General features: G+C 43.5%; 1 protein-coding gene across 1 annotated transcript in view; it reads right to left on the bottom strand.

The window, feature by feature from the left end:
• GALNT14 (polypeptide N-acetylgalactosaminyltransferase 14) overlaps window positions 1-21,329 on the bottom strand; it is a 271,648-nt gene that overhangs the window by 6,603 nt on the left and 243,716 nt on the right. The window contains exons 7-10 of the mRNA XM_048504950.1: window positions 10,102-10,189; window positions 9,459-9,543; window positions 5,809-5,912; window positions 402-528 (exon numbers count right to left, since the gene is read on the bottom strand). Of these exons, the coding sequence (XP_048360907.1) occupies window positions 402-528; window positions 5,809-5,912; window positions 9,459-9,543; window positions 10,102-10,189 (404 nt within the window). The remainder of the gene's footprint in view (window positions 1-401; window positions 529-5,808; window positions 5,913-9,458; window positions 9,544-10,101; window positions 10,190-21,329) is intronic.

Below are 21,329 nucleotides of genomic sequence, written 5' to 3'. Positions count from 1 at the left end.
GGCAAGAGAAAGGAGTTCGTAATCCCCTTTGAGTCTCCTTAAATGTAAAGAAAAGTGGGATATAAAAACCAACTCTTCCCCTTTTTAAGGATTCCAGTAGCTGTTCAGCAGTGCAGGATCTCTTTGCAAATCCAGCCTCTAGTGGTAGCACTGCGCTTGCTGGTAATTGGTACCATACAGAGGAGATCACTGCCCACACTTCCTTTTTGCTCCTTCTTAATGTGGAATCAAGGGCTGTGTATTACGAAAATATCGGGAAAATATACATGTATATTTGGGATTGTAACTTTGAAAGCACAGAGTAGAAAGTAGTAAATATCCTGTTTTGCTTGTGGCTTTCCACAGAATAGCTGTTGGTTTTAGTTAGTAGAGTGTGAAAAATGTGAACGCGAAAGACATACTTTATATAGGTGTTAGCATTTCCCTCAGGGAAGGTGTAAGGATGCTTCTTTCGGAAGACGTGCCCGACCCGACTACAGGGGATGATTTCCAAGCTTCCTCCACACATCCACACCCGGAATGAAATTTCTGTAAGAGATTCTGTTTCAGCTTTTTAAAGTCATGGAGTAGGCTCTATTCTGGCTTTACCTCATCTCTCATGCTACATTTTGCCACACCAAATCAGGGAAACTCATAATCAAAATAGGATTTCCTGAGCTCATTTGCAGACTCCTCATAGCACACTTTGAGTCACGATGTCACAAAGGAAGAGCCAGAGTGTAAGCAGGACTCTTTGCAAACAGCCTGGCTTACATTTTTTGTTTCTTATAATTATTAAGGCGATGTATAATACAGGCCCACTTTGCTCCACACAGCCAATACAGAATTTGTTAACGAAGGATAAAAAAGCCAGAATGTGGTATGCGTGCCAGAATTTTTTTAAAAAAACTTCAAATTCATCACATTAATTTGAGTCACACTCATCACCATTATTTTTATTTAATGCGCATTCCCACACAGTGTAGCCTATGAATGTTCACAAAGGAGTCCGGTTACCAATTTCAGTGCAACTCTGCACTTCACATGTTGAGGCAACAGAGACTGCAGTTTTCTCTGGAGCCATCTCCCACCAATAGGTTCTATTGAGGTAAGGCAATCAATTGGTGGCAAACCAATGGTGTGCTTTAGCAGCAGCAATTGTACGAAGGAGAGCTCTTACCTCTGCTTCCTGGTACAGCCCTTGCACCTGCTCTAGAACCCAAGCATAACCTCAGTTCAGTGCATCACCAACCATAAGAATCAAAGCAGAGCTTTAGTTGATTTGCTCTGCTGCTGCAGGATTCTAACAGATTGTGTCCTGACCACTCCCAAGCTCTGTCCACACTACCACAGAAGACGCTGTGTTTGCCTTTGCAGTAAGTGGCATTGCTCACTTGTTTGTGTTGTCTGGATCTCTTGCCTTAACAGCCCAGAGTTTGGCCAGATGTCCTTTTGGCTCATTCCAACTTTACAAATCAATTTCTGTTAGGAGGGTAGAAGTAACACTTCAGACAGGAGAATTACCAACACTGCTCCTTTAAGCAATGAATAATTTTAATGAATTATTTATTACAGTTAAGGACTGGTACAATGCTCCTTCAAGGATTGATCTCCCCACACACAGAACAACTGCCAAGTTCTCCTCCTGATTTGCACCAAACTACTATCTAAGAGCTACAGGTGCTCCCAAGTATTGGTTGAAGCTGTAAATATGCAGTAAAGTGCTAGTGGTGTCTGCCAGTCTTACCTACCATATGGAAATACCATTCTTTTCATGCAAACAACTCATTATCAGTAATTCATTCAGGAACAGACAGTGACACAAGGAGACAAAACCCCTAGAGGGAACCAAGCAAGATCTGTAGTTTCACATCAAGTTCAGAAGCAGAGATTGACAATCAATCAATCAATCCTATCCCACTGCTTTCTGTTATATCCCATGTGTGTTCTTTATATACTGTTAGATTCTTCCCAAGGCTATGAGCTGCTACTGTCCTAAGCAGAGTAATGCCTTTCTTCTAAATCCATTGTCTTCATCATACTTTGAAGAGAGTAACTCTGCTTCAAACTGAACTACTAGACTACGCAGTGGCGTAGGAGGTTAAGAGCTCATGTATCTAATCTGGAGGAACCGGGTTTGATTCCCAGCTCTGCCGCCTGAGCTGTGGAGGCTTATCTGAGGAATTCAGATTAGCCTGTACACTCCCACACACGCCAGCTGGGTGACCTTAGGCTAGTCACAGCTTCTCGGAGCTCTCTCAGCCCCACCTACCTCACAGGGTGTTTGTTGTGAGGGGGGAAGGGCACGGAGATTGTAAGCCCCTTTGAGTCTCCTGCAGGAGAGAAAGGGGGGATATAAATCCAAACTCTTCTTCTTCTTCGTCAACTGGGCTACAAAATTGGAAGGACCTCTGGACTAATTCACCATTGCAGAATCCATGTTTCCAATTTCTGGTGTACTTAATTAACTGTTTAAAAGTTTCAGCGTATGAGAAAATCTCAGGGGATAAGGTATGTTCCATGAGAAGGTCAAGGAAAACATTTTAGAACACTGTTCTTATGTATACACACACTATGATAAAAGGCTTCCAGGGGAAAAAAAACAATGTCAGACAATGGATGGGATTATTGCAAAGCGGGAGCATCTGTTTCTATGGATCACTGGCAAAGCTGCTACATCTGCTAAGACACAGGATTATTTTTCCTTGCAAGCCACATTCCCTCGAGGTGTTGAAGTATTAAAGGCAGCTTAAGATCCGTCTCCCTGACATTCTGGTGCTTCCCTCCCTCTTTCAAGGCTACAGTCAACTCCCTTAAGTTTACAGTCTCATTACAGTCTCAAATATTTTTTTTCTAAAAAAAAGGGAGAAGCAGTCAAGATGGAGTGAATCTTTGAACAGGAAGGGCTAACAACACTTCTTAGGCTTCCTGCAAGGAAATCCAAGAACTGTCCACAGAACAGAAGCACAGAGAACTAGCACAGAGAACTACATTAGAAAGATTTATGACAGGATTCATATCAAACCCCTCTCTGATTCAACTTCTCCTTTCCTCAATCTTTAAATTTCCCTACAAGAATTTCCCAAAAGATATTCTGAACAAAAGCTCCTATTGAAATAAATGTTGTTAGTCGTTAAGATGTCACAGGATTTGTGTTTTATTTTGGAGCCACAAGACCATGGTTGTTCTTGTCATCAATCATTTTTATTTCTGTGTAATCCAGAATATATCAAGGGCAACTATAATCAGCAGACCTATTACTGATAATTGTAGCTTTAAGTTTTCTCCTCCCCTGCCCCCCAACGCTTCTTGTAGCCTTAGCATAACACGGAGAAATTTCCCCCAAGGATACCTTCACCTGACATAAGGCTCATTCATGAATCTGAATGCAAGGAGCCTTTCCAGAGCTGATTCATGTATGACCTATAAATCTGGTACAAGAAAGCAGATGGATGGGTGACTTCCTTCACGCTTGGAAGATCACGCACAAGTACCACCATTTAGGAATTTCCTAGATTTACTGCCCTACATATAATCATCAAGGGGTTAAAATAAGCATGTACTAATCTCTTAGAATATGATAAAACTGAGAAACCATAACAGATGCTTTAACTCTACCCAAGCAATAGTCTTTCCCATTGCCACCACAAAGTCATCCCCCAGATGAACAGCTATTTCAGTCTCTACTTGGTGGCATGCTAATACAATACACTGCATAATTAGAGAGGTCCCGAAGGAGATCCCTACCAGGCCTTTGGAATTAACTTTGATACAGCCCATTTCTCTCTTCTAACATGCCTTCAGTGGCTGATGGTACATCAGATCTCTGTATACCAGATGAGAACAAATAGGTGGGAGGATCAAATTTCTCCAATTCTAGCTCTCTATGAAATTCCTGACCTGGAAACAATTCAATCATGGGATGCTAGTAAAATTCATGAGTGGCTGTATAGTAAAGATGCTCTATTAGACAACAATGCGGTTGTCACCCTGAAATACTCCCCATGGTTCTCTCGAGTTAAAAAGAAGAAATGTTACTCCCAATATCTTACAAATCTCAAGGATGCAAACCTAAGAAAATAATTTACATCCCTGAGATTTCAGTCATTTAAATCAGAATATTTACTGGGGAGATATGCCAGAACACCAAGGCCCCTTCTGCATGTGCAAAATAATGCACTTTCAATCCACTTTCACAATTGTTTGCAAGTGGATTTTGCTGTTCCACACAGCTGCAAATTGCACTGAGAGTGGCTTGAAAGTGCATTATTCTGCATGTGTGGAATGAGCCCAAGAGAGTTACGAGTTTGCAGATGTAGACTAAAGCAGTGTGAGGACATAATACATTACACACCCTACTGCCCTTTTTATGCTGTTATCTGAACCAAATATATCAATGACATCCTGATAGGCCTGAAAGGCAATGTGGAGGAGAAGGTTTACTTTCTTATGGCTGATGTTTTTCCTCAGGTTACAACTAAAGTTGTGACGTTTATGTTTCTAGCAGCAAAAATTAGAGAAAACATAACTAAAGCTCCAACTTTAAAAGCTATGTTGTAACATAGGTGGCCAAATCCCCTCATAGTTTCAACTTGACTTTGTCTTAATTATATAATTAAATATTATTATTTTGTTGCTGTATTTCAATGCCATACAATTATTCTATTTGTATTTTTCAAGCTTATATAATAGCCTCTGTTTTGGATTTTAATGCTTTGTATAAATCTCATATTGAGTTTTAATTTTTATGTAAACTCTTGGGAGCTGGGCCAGGGTTGAAGTCTTATACATGCGTGTATGGCCCATGGCTAATAAACGTGAATTTGATTGATTGGTATACCAGATTTTCTTCACTCAGAGGGTGTCTTTGCTTGTGAACAGATTGCCTGCCTGTCCTTTTTGTCTTCTTAGGATGAAGTTGATAATGGCATGAGAAGATGATAGCAGAGGCATATTAGGGGGAAATGGTGCCTGGAGAAAAATTGTCTCTGGGCACCCCCTCCCCTATGCCTGAGGGTAGGGCTCCATCCGCTCAGCCCAGCTGCCGCTCCTCCCTGCTCCCAGCCAGAAGTCCCCTTCCCATCTGCCTGCAATTGATCCCATTGATCCCATCAACATGGGTAGGGGCAAGGGCTCCTGACTGCCCCCCCCTTGCTCCCGGCCCCTAGCCAGCAGCTAGCAGTCCCTTCCAGAAGAGACTGCCGTCCCCGGCCTCTGAGAGCTGCTTTTATAAGCACTGAAACCAGTGGGCGGGGATCAGGTGGCGGGGTCCCAAGCCCCACCCCCTGCGCTTATAAAAGCAGCTCTCGGAGGCCAGGGACAGCAGTCTATTCTGGCCTCCCTGGAGGGGAGGGCAGAAGGGACTTCTGGCTGGGAGCCGGGAGCAGAGGGGGCGGCAGCGGCTGGGCACCCTCAACCCTGCCCATGTCAATGACGAGGTCGACTGCCGGCAGCCAGGAGGGGGACTGCCAGTTGCCAGCGGTCTTGCTGTCTTCCTGGTCACATGGGGGGGGACGATTTTGCACCCCCCACATGACCAGATTAGTGGTGCCCAGGGACCACTGGATGATAGTATATATGCTAACAGATTATGAAGAAAATGCTGGAAGGGTTGGAAAAGATAGGCGGAATCTTCAGAATGTTGGTAATACTTTCCTAAAGGTACTGAACCTGTTCTTGTTGGGCTAGGTTTCTGTCAAACAAAAAGTGGGACTTCTTGAGTGGTGGGCATTTAGCTCCATCAACAGAATACTGATAGACAGCCCCACCTCTCTAACTCAACTCTTCAAAAGGAAATTTGCTCACAAATATAGAGTGACAATGACTCACCAAAGTTCTCTCCACCCCAGATATCCATGGCAGGGTCATATTTTCCAAGATGGTTAAACCAGGCCTTGTCAATCACAAAAAGTCCCCCTGCAATGATAGGAGTCCTGCAGTGGTTTTGAAGGAAAGAAGAAAGTTGCTTAGATGTGGTACAGAAATATTTGGTCTGCACACTAGCAATTCTACAACACATGCACTTTTATGATATCTAAATCATACATGCAGCTCTTTAACTCCCAGATTATTTTACATTAGCCTTCAAGAAGCCTGGCACTCCAAACTAGGTAGCCTGCAGAGAACAAACAATTTTGAAATATATTCCCTTCCAGGATTCTGTACACAGTCATGGAACTGAATATGGAAACTTTTCATCTCCTATTTCTTCCCATTGATTGACTATCAACAGCTCTTAACTTCTGTGCCCCCTGGCCCATGCTCAGGCTGAACTTCTGTTTTTTATTTGCATGTATATGTAAATGTTTTAACATTAGATGGCTAGCCACCTTGCAGGAAAAACAGGGCATAAATGAATTTAAACAAAGGAACATTATCCAAGTAATCCTTACTCCTTGTCCTATGCTCCCGTAGGACAGATGCCAACAAAAGAGGCAGAAGTAATTAGCATCTGCCAAGAACATTTGTTGGGCCTGAGAGGTAAGAAATCCAGGGGAAGGGCTATAAGGCTTAATGTTTACAACCAGTGTCAATGGGCTAGAACTCTGCTTGGGACTGTACTGAAAGACAGGGCATTCAAAACTTATGGTGCCATTGTTATTTACTGATATACAGGCATAGTACAGAGAAGATAGAAGACTCCAGACTGCTGGGTCTGATGCTGCACTTAAATTCCAAACAGCAGACATTGTTCCCATCTATACTCTGTCCCACATAAAGATGTTAGTTTGGTCAGTTGAGGTGTAGCAGTTGAGAAAATTGTATGCTTCTGCATTAGAATATAGTCCTGAACAAATATGAGAATTATCGTTTATTTTTATAGACTGCTTTTGTCAAAACCATTATTTTGTGCATTATTGATATTGAACGTGGCACTTTGATACTAGAGCATTTATAGTTCATCTATTTTTGCTTTCAAACTTTCAAATGGATGGGAGTGGGAGTGGAAAGGGCTAGCTAGGCACTAGGACCCAGGTGGTGTATTCTACAGCAAAGAAGGTCCAGCATGCTTTGTTCTGTGGTGGAGGAATGTAGAATCTACTAACATCTTTATGTGAAACAGAGTATAGAGACATACCAGGATGCACCCCTTTAAAGCTCCTAGCTCTCCAAACCTACATTGAAACACGAGTCCTTCTGGCTGTCTTATGTCGCTTGCCACAAATTTGATGGGTATCAAAGACTGCAGCCATCAGGGACATTCAGGGACATTTGTTAAGTCCCTCTCATTCATCCCAATTGTCAGGGAAACCAACAGCAATAGACCTATTAATCAAGGTAGCCGAACATAACAATTTTTTTTTCTGAGACTGAAAAGATTGAGATAATTCCTTTTAGGCTGTCTTATACTTAAACTCAGAAATTGTCTCTCTTGTTCTCTGGACAAGTAAAGCCTCAAACAAATCTAGGTATTTTTCTGTCAGTCATAAAGCTCCCCTGGCACATAATGAGTGGCTAAAGCACTCATCGGTAAACTCCTACGAGCTCCAAGTTCACAGCCCTGATTGCAGCCTTCCATACCAAAAATCCATTTAGCACTTGGGGGTTATTTACGTGACATTATTTATTTGGGGCTCTGTACCTAGTTTTATCCTGCTGGAAGCACCATCTCAAGGGAAAGGGGGAATGTTATACCTATTCAGAGACATAAAGAAAGAGCTTTTAAGAAGCTTTTTGTCATCAGTTGGATCTGGATTTAATCCAGGGTTATTTTTTTCCTGTTTTCCTTCTGATCAGTTGAAAGCAAAAACAAAGAAGTGGCATTGGGTGGGATGAGATGCAAAGGAGACTGCATTCCAAGCATCGCCATTTGCTTCATGGGGCATGTTTTACTCTCAGCACCCTGGTTCATGTTGAGTCCTGAGGAGGACAAAGCGGGATTGTGGATGTGCTATAAGCAAATAGAAGCTTTCAGTTAGCAAAAACAACAGGCATGAAGGAAAAAAAGACTGCTAAAGTCTCTGAATCTTTTCCAGAGTTCTGAGCTGCAGACAGCATTTTTGCAGTGTTGTACTGCTTTGCTGGCCAATACGTTCCTGGTTGGTTTCTGAATGTTTTGGTAACCAACACTGCATTCGTATGTGAACACGTACCAATTCATGTGAACATATTTTTATGGGTAATATGTAAGAGCTTGCTCCTTCTGCACTATTCATACATGTGCTGCAAGAAGAGATGCATGTGACACTTCAGGGAGGTGGTGGTCTGAGACATTGATGGGAGATGTTCTGCAGCTGAGCATGAAAGTCTGGACAATGGCCTTGTGATAATTCCCAACACTATTATGGTTAGAACCTTTCACTTAGACCTTATCATGCTGAATCCATTTAGATGAATAATTCTCAAGATGCCATTTATCATTGCAGCCACATTAGATCACAAACAGAGGCCTCTCCAAAAGAGTATCCTGTGCTCAGTACCAGCTGCATGAAGTGTAAGGATGCTTCATTTTCTATCTCACACCCCAGCTGCTGATAATTAAAAGCCCATTATTCAAACTTTCATAAAATGGAGAAATCTGACCCTCTGGGGCTTGTACAGAAATGATGGTGGGGGCTCAGAGACGAAAATGGTCCACAAGGTGGAATCAAGTTGGAATAATTGATTTCATACTGGGAAGAAGTATGAGTTAAGCAACAATGACCTCATCAAAGAAGTCATAAATCTCCACAGATCTGAATAAATCTGGCCTTGTGCTATTGATTGTGCTATTGATTGGTAGGGTGTGAAGTTGGCCTCCCTACAAACTGTAACCCCTGAGTTAACTTCCCTGTTATCCTGCATTCATCAGATCATGACAATAAGTATTTTCTTCCTTTCTGATTAGTGCAGAGGCATATGGGGGGAAAATGAGGCCATGCCCCCAAGTCATGCCTTCCTGGGGGCAGGGCCACACCCTGAGCCACGCCCCAGCCTCCGTGCTTTTAAAAGCACATCTCCAGAGGCTGGCCCCGTCGCCCCACCCCGGGTTCCTGGAGATAGGCTCCTGCTCTCCCCAGGGCCTGGGAAAAGCAGCAGCTGGCTGGGAGGGGGGCAGGGCGCCGCCACTGCCTCACTGTCTTTGGACTTCCTCGGCCTCGCCCACATCATTGCTCCCACGACATGGGCGGGGCTGAGGGAGCCCAAAGACGACGAGGCAGTTCTTGCACAGGCATCTGGTCACATGGGGGGGTGATTTTGAGCCCCCCATGTAACCAGATTAGGTGCACCTGGGGACAGGAGTTACCCATTATCTTCGGGCAGATACGCCACTGGATTAGTGATAAACTTAGTTGCCGTTGACTGTTTAAAACAAAACAACAGATAAATATATGTGTTTACTTTGTAATCAAATGAATTCTTTTTGACTTCACTGGTTTTTGGTCAGGCATATTTATTCCATATGCATTAAAGTGAAGAATCTTATTGGCAGTTCTACAGTTCTTTCAAGAAACCTCCATGCCATCTTTCTTTTCAACTTCCTCATTCTGGTCACTTACTTGATGGGCTCCGTAGGATCAGTTCGCTTTGCCTTCTGCTCTGGAGAAAGTTGTTCCCATTTAAAATGTAGGCTCCAATCAAACCCTAAATACAAAAGAAATAGGAAGTATGGAAAAGCTAGAAGTGGCTATTAAAATCATGACTCATCATATAATCATCCAACTAAACCTGTCCATATGACCGTTAGTCTATTTAGGAGATGATTATAGACCATAAAATGAGTTAATGATGACGAGTTACTATTTAAATATCTGGTTAATAGTTTCTTTTGTATCCTCCTATTGGTTCATATTTATCTGAAGAGGATTATTTGTGACATGACAGCTCACAAAATTTAATTAATTCATCCATCCTCTACTTCCACTTTGGCATAGGCTTTATTATCTGGTGAAAAAATTATTAATAGCCACTGAAATGTAACGATGGATTCCAAAGGGAGCTTAATTGATTAATAACAAAATTATTTTCAATAACCAAAGAAAATCAAAATTCCAAGAGCATCAAACTTCCCCGAAATTCAAGCAGTTATCCACATTACATTTGAACAGTATCCTTTCTTCAGAATTTTTTATTTCCCTTATAGTATTGTAAGTTGTCCTCTTGAAAAAGTCACCTGTCCACATAAGTTGCTGTCAGGCTCACCTCCTCTCAGGTCTGAAGAAGCTGCCACATAAGCAAAAGTATCCAAGTTGATGATGTCAATGACGGGACTCACCACATGGACTGGATCCTGATAATAACAATTAAAGCAATTTAGGTTTCCACAAACCCTCATGATGTGCTTCTACTGCATGGGCATGATCCTTCCATGGGACATCATGGGCTGTATTTTGTATTTGGGGAAAATGGAATATTCCCCTCAGATAACACTTCCAAGAAATATCTATGACTGTTTTCTCTGTAGGCACCCATTAGACTGTGAAAGAAGAAAAAATACATCTCCTCATAATACAATTTGGAATTGGTGGTGGTGGAAAGTTCTGTCAGTTCACAGCCAACTTATACAATTCTAGACTTCCTTGGTGATTTTCCATCCAAACACTAACCAGGGCCAACCCTGCTTACCATGTTTCCCTGAAAATAAGCCCTCCCCCCAAAATAAGTCCTATCATGATTTTTTTTAGGATTTTTGGCAGATGCTTAAAATATAAGCCCTCCTCTAAAAATAAGCCCTACCGGTAGTTACAGATCACAATCGCAGACAATGCCCTGTGCTCCCTGCCAATGAGGATGCAGCTTGTGTCACATGTGATGGGGGAAGCAACAGGTTGCTGAGAGCCAGTGGAGGGATTCAGCAGGTTCGCACCACTTTGGCAGAACCGGTTGTTAAAACTGTGCTTGCACACAACCAGTTGTTAAATCCTTTGAATCCCACCACTGGAACTGGTTGTTAAATCCTTTGAATCCCACTACTGCTGAGAGCCCGCCTTAATGAATTGTGAAGGTACCGTATTTCCCCGAATATAAGCCCTACCCCGAAAATAAGCCCTAATGCATCTTTTGGTGCAAAAGTTAATATAAGACCCTGTCTTATTTTTGGGGAAACACAGTAGTTTCCAAGATCTGAAGACATCAGGCTATCCTGAGCCATCTAGGTCAGGGCACATAGAAGAATTGGCTGAAGAAAAATCTTTCCCACTTAATATATTTGTTATATTTCATTGAACCTGTTCTAATAACATTATGTGGATTAGTAATCTTTGATTCCATTTGAAATATATCAGCACCTGTTGATACAGTTTAAAACAATTCTAATAATGAGTAACAGTCCCTCCACCCCTGTTCCTGTGATGGGGAGAACAATCCTTTCCACAGCAAAGTTATTCCCCTTCATAACTGCATAGTGAAAGATAATGCTAATGGGCCAGGATTACTTGGGGTATCATGTTAGGAAAGGGGCTGGGATTCAGTTGGTTTGCTCATATGAAATGTTCCAAACATGCCATGTTGTGAAAATGTCTTTGAGGTGCTAACAAATAAGGAACACATTTTTCTGCCACAGATAGAATTTCTGTATACATGTACGCTGCTATCTTCAGAAGAGTTATTCCCTTCTAAACTCATTGAGTTCCATGGATTCAGCAGAGTGTAATTCTTCAGCAACTATTGGACCATCACATTAATGTTCAAGATGAATTCAGAAAAGGAACAGGCATAATGTAAATTTATGTTGGGCCCTGGAACATATGAGAGGATTTCAGAGGAAAAGCAGCTTGTGTTCCATAGACTACTGCAAAGCTTTTGTCTGTGTGGATCATGAAAACTATGGCTGGTTTTAAAAGAAATGGCTGTGTCACAACAGCTGATTGTTGTGGTGTTCAACCTGTACTCTGGACAAGAGGCGACTGTTAGGGAGAAACAGGATGGTTTCCAGTTGGCAAAGGTGGTAGACAAGGATGTATTCTGTCTCCCTATCTCTTCAATCTGTATGCAGAACATACCATAAGAAAAGTTGGATTAGATTTCAATGAAAGTGGAGTGATGATTGGGGAGGGGGAGGGGAAGAACATTCACAATTTGAAATATGCCAATGATACCACATTACTGGCAGAAAATAGCGAAGTCTTGAAATGACTGCTGCTTCAGGTTAAAACAGAAAGTAGCAATGCAGGACTGAACATCAAGCAGACAAAAGTAATGACTACTGGAGAATTATTCAACTTTCAGATGAACAACGATTGAAATTGTTCAGGACTTTCTATACTTGGCCCCAAGCAAGATCTCAGAAAGAGACTGGTAGCCCCATTCAAAGGTGGGGTGAATCTGCCTGAGGGAATGCTGCGTGCGGCTGCTTTGGCGGATCTGCCCTCCCTAGGGCACTTACCTCAGCAGAGAGGTGAAATCATGCACCTGCTGCCACCCTCCTCAGCAGTGGGACGTGGTGCAGGACACTGCAGCAGCACCCCCCCCACACACCCTCACAGGGGTATGTCTATACTACATAACACCTAGGGCAAGTAATGAAATTGCCCCCACCCCGCGTGGCAGTAGGTGACCATGGGCCAGGCTTCCTCAACACTGCTCACATTGTTGGGGACCAGACTGGTTGGGGTGGTGGATCTGCTGCTAAAAAGGCCTGTCTCGACGGCTGCACCATGACCGTCATCTTGAAATTATTGGGTAGAGGAACAGAAGAAATCCACTGCCACTTTCAGCCCAAAACTCTCAATTTTTTTGCAGGGGGGAGAGAACCACACAGCACATCATTGTCTGTTGCATTTAATCTCATCCAAGGAGGGATGGGATCCCTTACCCCAGGGAGCAAGCAGCAGCAAACAGAAAGGCAAACAAGAGCAGCAGATGCTCCTTTAATTGCTTTCCTGGGCTCTGCCTGACCCTGGCAGAGTGAGGAGCTGTATGTAGAGAGACAAGCCTTCTAGGAGCTCAGTCCCCTTCAGAAGGATGTTCCAGGTAGCCGCTCGCTGGTCTAGAGAAAGGTGGGCAATCACCTGGTTCTGCCCTCTCCCTGTTTCCCACACTGCATTACCAATATAGCCCTAAGCCCCTGCTCCAAATAATGAAACCAATCAGTCAAGTGAAAGTTTCCCGGTGGGGGCTGTGGTACTTTGTGCAGAATACAATTCCTCCTCATCCTCCCTCGCTGCCTGCCACACATGTGCTTTCTCTGGCTTCATGCCTCAGCCCCAGCCCTGCAGCCAGTCCCTTCTTGCTTGCTTTCCTAGAACTGTGCTGAGATCCTCATGGAGGGTGCGTGGGTGCCTTTCCTCTTGTCCTCTTTGCTCACCTCCAGGAAAGTGGTGGAGCTGAGCTTGACACCATTTGGCTTCAGTGGAAAGGCTTTGCTGCTGCCTAGAGGTGTCCCAGCCCCTGCCATTTCCCACCTTTTCCTTGGCCAGCTAAGCTGCTGGCTGCTGCTGGGGTGCATGCCTGCCTTCTTGCAGGCTCCTGGGGGAAGGGAGGGGTGGGCAACAAAATGTGTCCCCACCCCAAGTGGGTAACACATGGGGATCCTGCCCCTTCCATCCCACCCCCCCATGGTACGCCCCTGATGTACCTGAGCCTCTGCTGGCAAAGGGGGGACAGTTTGGGGAATGGCTGGGAGAGGAGTTGATTTTAGTTGGCTCTCTCTAGACTTAAGCCACTGAAAAGACAGCATAAGTCTATAGAGGCACATAGAGGCTTCTCAGGGGCAAGGAGGCTTTTTCTCTTTGCCATGAAGGAGCTAGAAAAGATTCTTAAGTGTATGGATGTGTCACTGACAACCAAGATCAAGTTAATTTGTATCATGGTATTCCCTGTTACTGTGTATGGGCATGAAAGTTGGACAATGAAGAAAGCTGACAGGAAGAAAGTAGATTCCTTTGATATGTGGTTTTGCACATCAAGCTTGGTCAAATCAAGCTTGAATTTTCCCTATAAGCTGAACTGAGGCTATCATACTTTGGTCAGATTATGAGAAGGCAAGAGTCATTGGAAAAGACAATAATGTTAGGAAAAGTTGAAGGCAGGAGGAAAAGAGGAAGTGGCTTTGGGCCTCTTCCATATTATAGCTGTTTCTGAGCTTTTTTTTTTTTTTTGCTTTAATTGTCAGGCCTCAGCTTCTTAAGTCCCAGGGTACAGCAACTTTAAATGACAATATGAGAAATTCAGACATATAATAATACTGTCCAATTGCACTGCAGTTGGAAGGTAGGAAAGGGGCTTGCTTTTCGCACCTGCAGCCTCTGTAAACAGATCTAAAGAAATTCCCCCCCCCCCCCCACTGCAAAACTGCAACACCCAGGATCAGGCTGGAATCCTAACAAAACTTCAATCCTGGGCTTCATAATACTTTGGGGAGATGTTTACCTAACACTGTTGAAGTACACTGGGAAAGGGATCGGCACCCTGTTCTTTGCCTTCCCTTCCCCACTAACATAAGCACAACAGGGAATATTGCTTCCCTTCCCTCCTTGTCCCGTAGGCTGAAAAAAAAGGAGAAAACCTTATTTGAGAGGACTTGTAGTCACTCTGCTGTCTTGGTTCCCCCTTTTTAGTGAAGAAGCAAAAAAAAATTGTTTGGAAATCTCTTTCCCCAAATCTCCAAGATGCTTTCAGCTCTCAAGAGACTGACAAGCCAATTACTCCATCTCTGTTTTCTCTTTTACCCATCAGTTTCCCCCCTAACTGATATTCAGCTATTCCCAATAGTCTGTGTCTTCTGACAGGCAATGAAAATGCCTAATCTTGAAAGATTATTTATAAGTATGCTTTTTTTCTTCTTAATTTTCAAAGCAATATTGTTCCATGTATCTAGAAATCTCCCAAGCATGCAAGAATTTTTGCCTATGAATGATCCTATTTTGCTGTTGATAGGCTCTTGGACATGGAGTTTGTTACTAGAGAGATGAGGTTGGGATAACATTTAATAGAGGTTTATTGTGAAGAAAGGGGCAACTGAAACTTTTCACAGCTTGGAGCTAAACAGCATTACTTATTAATTGATGTACATGAAACTGGTATTAAAAGACAGCTAGAGGAACCTGCTTAAAAGTTGGCAATCCAGGCTGGGAAGCCACTAGGAATCACAAAAACAGGACAGAGACAGATACCTCTTAGAGGCAATGAATTTGTTTTCTTTTCATCGGGCTTCTTTGGGATGTATCTTCTTTTGATTTTTTAATTTTAAAAGTTATATTTCTCCACAACCCGAACAAAGAAGAGGTGTGCTGGATTAGAGCAGTGGATCCTCCAGTCCAGCAAGCTGTTTCTCCAGCTGGTATCTCCTCCAGTTCCTGGGCTTGGAGGCATTTCCTTGGCCTTCAGCCTTCCTACCAGTGCCCTTTTCCCCCTGGCATCTACTTCAGGTACCGAGCTTTTCCCCTGGCATCTACTTCAGGTACAGAGCTGCTGCCCAGTCATGCTCTTGGACCTCCTGAAATGGAGCAACTGCCTCATCATTTTTGGGCCCTCCACTCAGGCCTGTCACTTCGACCTAGATCACGAGTTCTCAGAGCTGTCACCAGCTGAGCATTAGCTGTTCACCTTAAGCAGACTTTGCCCAGTTTGGCTCCTTTACCTCAGCCACAGGAACCTCTTACAACCTCCACTGCCTACTGGCTCCTTCCTCAGACCCCTTGCCCTGTTTTGATACTGCAGCCAGCTGAAGTTGGCCTCCCCACTCCCCGCACTCCGTTTCAGCTAGGCTGTTCAGAGCACCCAAACAGGGCCCTGCAAGGATGCCCAGGCAGCCATGCACACACCAAATATTGTCTTTGTTTCAATACTTGGCACATGTTGTTGCACTGATTTCTTTAATCCCTGTGGCATTCTTCTCCACACATACACACGCCTTTGCCCTCACTTGGCCTCATTGCTGTTAATCATATTGGATATGGCAACTCACATGATTTTTTTTAACTGGACTGTGGATATCCACAGTCAACTGGATTATGAGGACAACAAGCAGTTTGCTGCTCTGACTCAGGGAGGCCTGGGTGGTCGGCAGCCACCAGAGGTTCCCCCACGGCTGGCCGGCTGCAGATCGGGCTGCACGACTGGGACAGTGTCACTGCCTGCCAGGGGAGCTTCCTCAGGCCTCCCGGCCAATGCCGGAGAAAGGCCACCCCCTCCCCTGCCCCTGCTTGATTGAGGTGGGAGGGTGGCAGCCTGTGAGCAGGTGTGGGCCCCAATGGAGGTGTGGGTGGCTGGCCAGGCATCAGCCTGGAGGGCCCGCGGTAGGCTGTGGCACTCCTGCATCTTTATTGGAGGCTGCACCTGCGAGCAGGCACAGGCTCCGATGGAGGTGGGGGTGGCGGCCTGGCAGCAGTTTGCCACAAGCCTGCTGGGCACTCTTCACTGTGGCTGACCAGTGAAAGAAACCCAGCCCATTCGGTGGCAGGGCAGCCGGTCCGGCAGCATGCAGGCCAAGCCACAGCTGCCACCTTCCCTTGTCTCACCCCACCCAACATGAAAAAGGTGGTGCGCAGCAGCTAAGTAAGTGGGGGGCATGGGGGGTAGCACAGTGGGGGTGAACCGGTTGTTAAATAATTAGAATCCCACCACTGGGGTCCTCCCAAATCTTATCCTTGTTTAGCAATCCATCATACTCAGCCAGAGAATGAAATAGTAGGCCCTCAGGAACAGCCAAGTGGGGGATCTGCAGAGGAAGGGGGAAATTGGCAGAAACTGGCTCAACCTTATATATGAGTCTCACACACACACACACACACACACACACACATTTTTGCAAAAAAAGCAGTAGTCACAATGATAAATTATGTAACATTACCCCTACAGAAAAGTCCTTTAAATAACAAACTTGATCATATACAAACTTGATCAAACACACACAAAGCTGAGTCACTGGCTTTCTGAATGTATTCTTGCAGCATTCTGGCTTACCATAAAGAGGTTCAAACAGATGTCTATCACTGAATCTTACAGCCAAACTGCAGCATGGTTGCAGAGATCTGCAATCATACTGCAGTTGAAAGTCCCTATGGCTACTTTTGTGCAAAAGGCACAGATGGGTCCAATTCTGATTAAGACAGTGGAGAAAGGGGTGGGGTCCTGTTTGTCTCACACCATTTTTAGCAGCTGAACATGGCACTTACTGCTTCTCAACATGGCACATAACACCTTCTTCTGCATCTTTGGAGTCATTCTGATTGCCAGAAACACTGCAGTGGGGGAAGCAGAAACCTCATTTCCCCCTGTGCTGACGTCCCAGTCAGAACTGGGCCTATCTGTTTTTACACGCTACTTGCCATGGGGACTTGCAGCTGCAATATGGCTGTAATGAACTGTTGGAAAAAGGAACACCTTGTGTTGCTCTTAATTACCTGGTGAATCCTTAAAATTATGGTCTTCTACAGTGGATGAACATTATGCAGAACTAGTGTGACAGAGGAAAAATGAAAGAAAAAGATGTGTGTTTCCAAATTCCTATCACCTCTTTGCAGGAGGATGGCTTTTGAGCTTCAGAACAATCTTTTTTTTAAGAGTGGGCACCTGTTAACTTTAATGCTCAACAATGTAAATTTTACTACCATTTACATCCTATGCTGTTATGTTTACTAGTAGTTATTAATCTTATAAAGAGAAATTCAAATTTTCCTGAGCCCACTTCCTTACTGACACTGCATTTTCTCAGATCCCCCCCCCAAATCTTTCTTCCCTTTAGAACTTTATTTTTGTTTTTTTTAATAACACTTTTAAAATTAAAGGCTTTCCCTCTTTCACCTGTCTGCTTGATTTCCATTTTGAGTTCATTCCAACCTTATCCTTCCTTTATTTTTGTTTTCTTGTACAACTTATTTTTTTCCAGATTTTTCTTCTCCTTTGTCTAACCCTTCCTTGAGGTTCCTGTTTAGGAATCTATGTACAGCTCATCCTATTTCAGATAGCCAGACAACCTCTGAAGACTGTGTCTTTAGCTTCCTTGTTCAAGCTCCCTGGTCTCTCCTTAGCTTCATGGTTGACACAGCATAATAATTGGTTTGTTAACGGATTAGTCCTTAAATGAGGTGAATGAAAAGAACTCCTTTAATGGAATCCCACTTGCTTCTTTTACAAGACCAAGGCCTATAGCAGTGGCGGAGGAGGTTAAGAGCTCGTGTATCTAATCTGGAGGAACCGGGTTTGATTCACCGCTCTGCTACTTGAGCTGTGGAGGTTTATCTGGGGAACCAGATTAACTTGTGCACTCCCACACATGCCAGCTGGGTGACCTTGGGCTAGTCACAGCTTCTCGGAGCTCTCTCAGCCCCACCCACCTCTCAGGGTGTTTGTTGTGAGCGGGGAAGGGCAAGGAGATTGTAAGACCCTTTGAGTCCCCTACAGGAGAGAAAGGGGGGATATAAATCCAAACTCCTCTTCTTCTTGTATAGACAAGTGAGTCTGACGTGAGCCTTTGAGAATGTCCCCACAAGTTTTAATATGGAAAAAAAGAAAATAAAATGTATCCCAGTCATTTGGTATAGCAACCTCTCATAAACTATCATGGTCAAGGAGAGGTAATGGACACTTTTCCCTTCAGGCAGGATTTCTACAGCTTAATGTTCCACCTCTCCTCAAAGAGAAACAGAATAAAAAGGCTGTCAAATGGAAGTGGAACACCGCCATCCACTGGCTTATTACCATGGCATTAGCAAATGCATGTTTTCAGGTGATGAAGATTGATTCTTTTTGTAAAAATGCCTTGGGCTTGATAATTACATTTTAGGGGAAAGTTATTTGGTTGAAACAAATTGGTAATGGTTTGAGATGCATTAGCTCTTTGAGTAAAAAACAAGGCAGAACACAGATGCATTCACCCATACAAGCGTCAAGCAAACTGGCATTTCCTTCTGAGTGACATGCAGTTGCTTTGTGATTCTCTCACTTTCTGATACTGCAGACTCCCTCATCTGACATCCTTGGATTTCTTCAGCCAAACATACTCCTCTCCGCACATGAATGCACTCTATGAGATATATATGTTACCTCAGATGTGATTATGGCTTGCCATTCTTCAGAAAAGAAGCCCACTCCAACATGAGCCTAACCTAAGCAGGACTGTGTTCCAATGAGGAAAGCAAATCCTGACATTCTCAAAATGTAATGCTGGTACCTCTGGACATCTCTCAGTCACTGGTATGCACTGGACAGAGAGCCAGCATGGTGTGGTTAAGAGCAGGTGTACTCTAATCTGGAGAACCAGGTTTGATTCACCGCTCTGCTACTTGAGCTGTGGAGGTTTATCTGGGGAACCAGATTAACTTGTGCACTCCAACACATGCCAGCTGGGTGACCTTGGGCTAATCACAGTTCTTCAGATCTCTCTCAGCTCCACTCACCTCACAGGGTGTTTGTTGTGGGGCAGGGCGGGGGGGAGATTGTAAGCCCCTTTGATTGCAGGAAAGGGGGGATATAAATCAAAACTCTTCTTCTTTATGTGGATATAAATGGAAGCAGGTTGGATAATCATGTATATAAAATGAGGTGGGGTGTATCCAACCTGGTAGCCAGAGTCACACACATGTTTAGTCTGGAAAACCCCACTGGAATTCTGCCAGGGACTAGAGTCAACCCCCCCCCCCCCACACACACACACACAACCACCACCCCACCATCCACCCACACACAACTATGTCTCTCCTGCTTTAACAGCTCTTTGAAGTGATTCCAGCAACTTTTGCTGAGATCTGTACACACAGTTCCAACTGTTGCTAATATGCTCTGCTGGATCGTAGCTCAATTATTTAGCAGGGGCCACAGGTACCAGGTACTGTCGCCATTCTGCTATGAAGGTCACTAGGGAGTCTTCATGCCTCGATAACTCAAGCTAGTCTTCACATAATTGTTGTGAGATTAAAATGTGCTGCATTGAGTTCCAAGGGCAAAGATCTTGGACAAATTCAAAAAATAAATCCTATAAAGTTTGATCCTTGAAACATGTGTTACTGCTTGAAATGGGGAGAAATAGTAATGATCTCAGATGTTGAAAATCCTTGAAAGAAACATGAACTAGCAGAGGGCTAGGAACACCCCTACACACAGACACACTTAGAAATGCCCTTTATATTCCCTGTGTTCAGAATACACACTTTGGAGGCACTTTAGATACACAATCTGAGCCACAGAAGAATTTCCTTCCTGTCTCTTCTTCCCTCAACTACCTTAACTGATGCTATAGAGATACTGGAAAAAAAAGACTTGCCAGTAATTGCAAAGAGAGAAGAGTTTCCCTGCTTCCTTCTTCCTATCAGGTGCTCCAGCATTATTTGATGTTAGATACCCTGGAGACTACATTTGCAATGTTTCACTAGGTCAGTGCACCCTTCAGAAAGAGGAAAAGGAGGGTGCGGGTGGGGAAAAAGCAAGGAGACTCTACTCTCCTGCCACCTGTTGCCAAGTGGGCTCTGCAGTATCAGCAAGGAATTAGGTTTGGGAAGGAGCAGGGGTAGGGAACCTGCGGCTCTCCAGATGTTCAGGAACTACAATTCCCATCAGCCTCTGTCAGCATGGCCAATGGGCTGATGGGAATTGTAGTTCTTGAACATCTGGAGAGCCGCAGGTTCCCTACCCCTGGGAAGGAGGAAGAGGGGATGTGGAAAGCCTGCAGTGCTCTTGTTTATATCATGCAGCAAGATGGATTTGATTTAAATCACAATTTAAATCGCTAGTCAGTAAGACTTGATTTAAGTCATGGGTGTTTTTACATAAAGACTCATTTTTGCAGGTATAACCTTAGCATTCACAGCCAGATAATGGTTTCAGTTTTTTAAAAAATAACTTTTCAGATTAATTTTACAGTTATTTCAAAAAAAAGTACTGACTTGGTTTCACTAATAGAAATTCATTGATAAATAATTATGAAATTATTTTAATTGTGAGCTGAACTATCTCCAATTTAATAAGTTAATCATTCATTTTTGGACAACTTTTCTGCTGTACTTTACTGAAAGGAGAAAAATAATCATTACCTTAATATCAGTTTAAATAGTTTTATTTAACCAAAACAATAATATTATAGCTTATGCATTTTTGTATTTGCTTAAACATCCATGGTTGTTAACTGATGTGGTTAAACAGAAATCCTTTTTGAAAGACTATCAGTCAAGTCTATATATGAAAAACTTAAAATACTGTGTTCTATATCTCACTCTTCTTCATCTTCATTTTCGTGTTTGTTCATAACCTGGAAAAGAAAAACAAGCTTTCCTGCTTTATTAGTTCCCAAATGATTTCTCAATTTGGAATGAATGAGTCTAAAAGAAGAGAACATTCTTTCTACTCCAGAAAAAAGAAGCTAGTATTGTTGAAAGTGAAGTTATCACATCAACATCCTCTAAATCCAAATGCTTAGTAAGTGACCTCTACCAGTTCACTGGTGTGACTGTAAGACATCACCAGCAAACATATCTTTCTTGAGTGGTTTAGCTCTG

This window comes from Sphaerodactylus townsendi, linkage group LG01 (assembly GCF_021028975.2).
Source record: "Sphaerodactylus townsendi isolate TG3544 linkage group LG01, MPM_Stown_v2.3, whole genome shotgun sequence".
NCBI classification, from domain to species: Eukaryota; Metazoa; Chordata; class Lepidosauria; order Squamata; family Sphaerodactylidae; genus Sphaerodactylus; species Sphaerodactylus townsendi.
The sequence above is the reverse complement of the archived record's forward strand: the minus strand, read 5'-3'. Positions and strand labels throughout refer to the sequence as shown.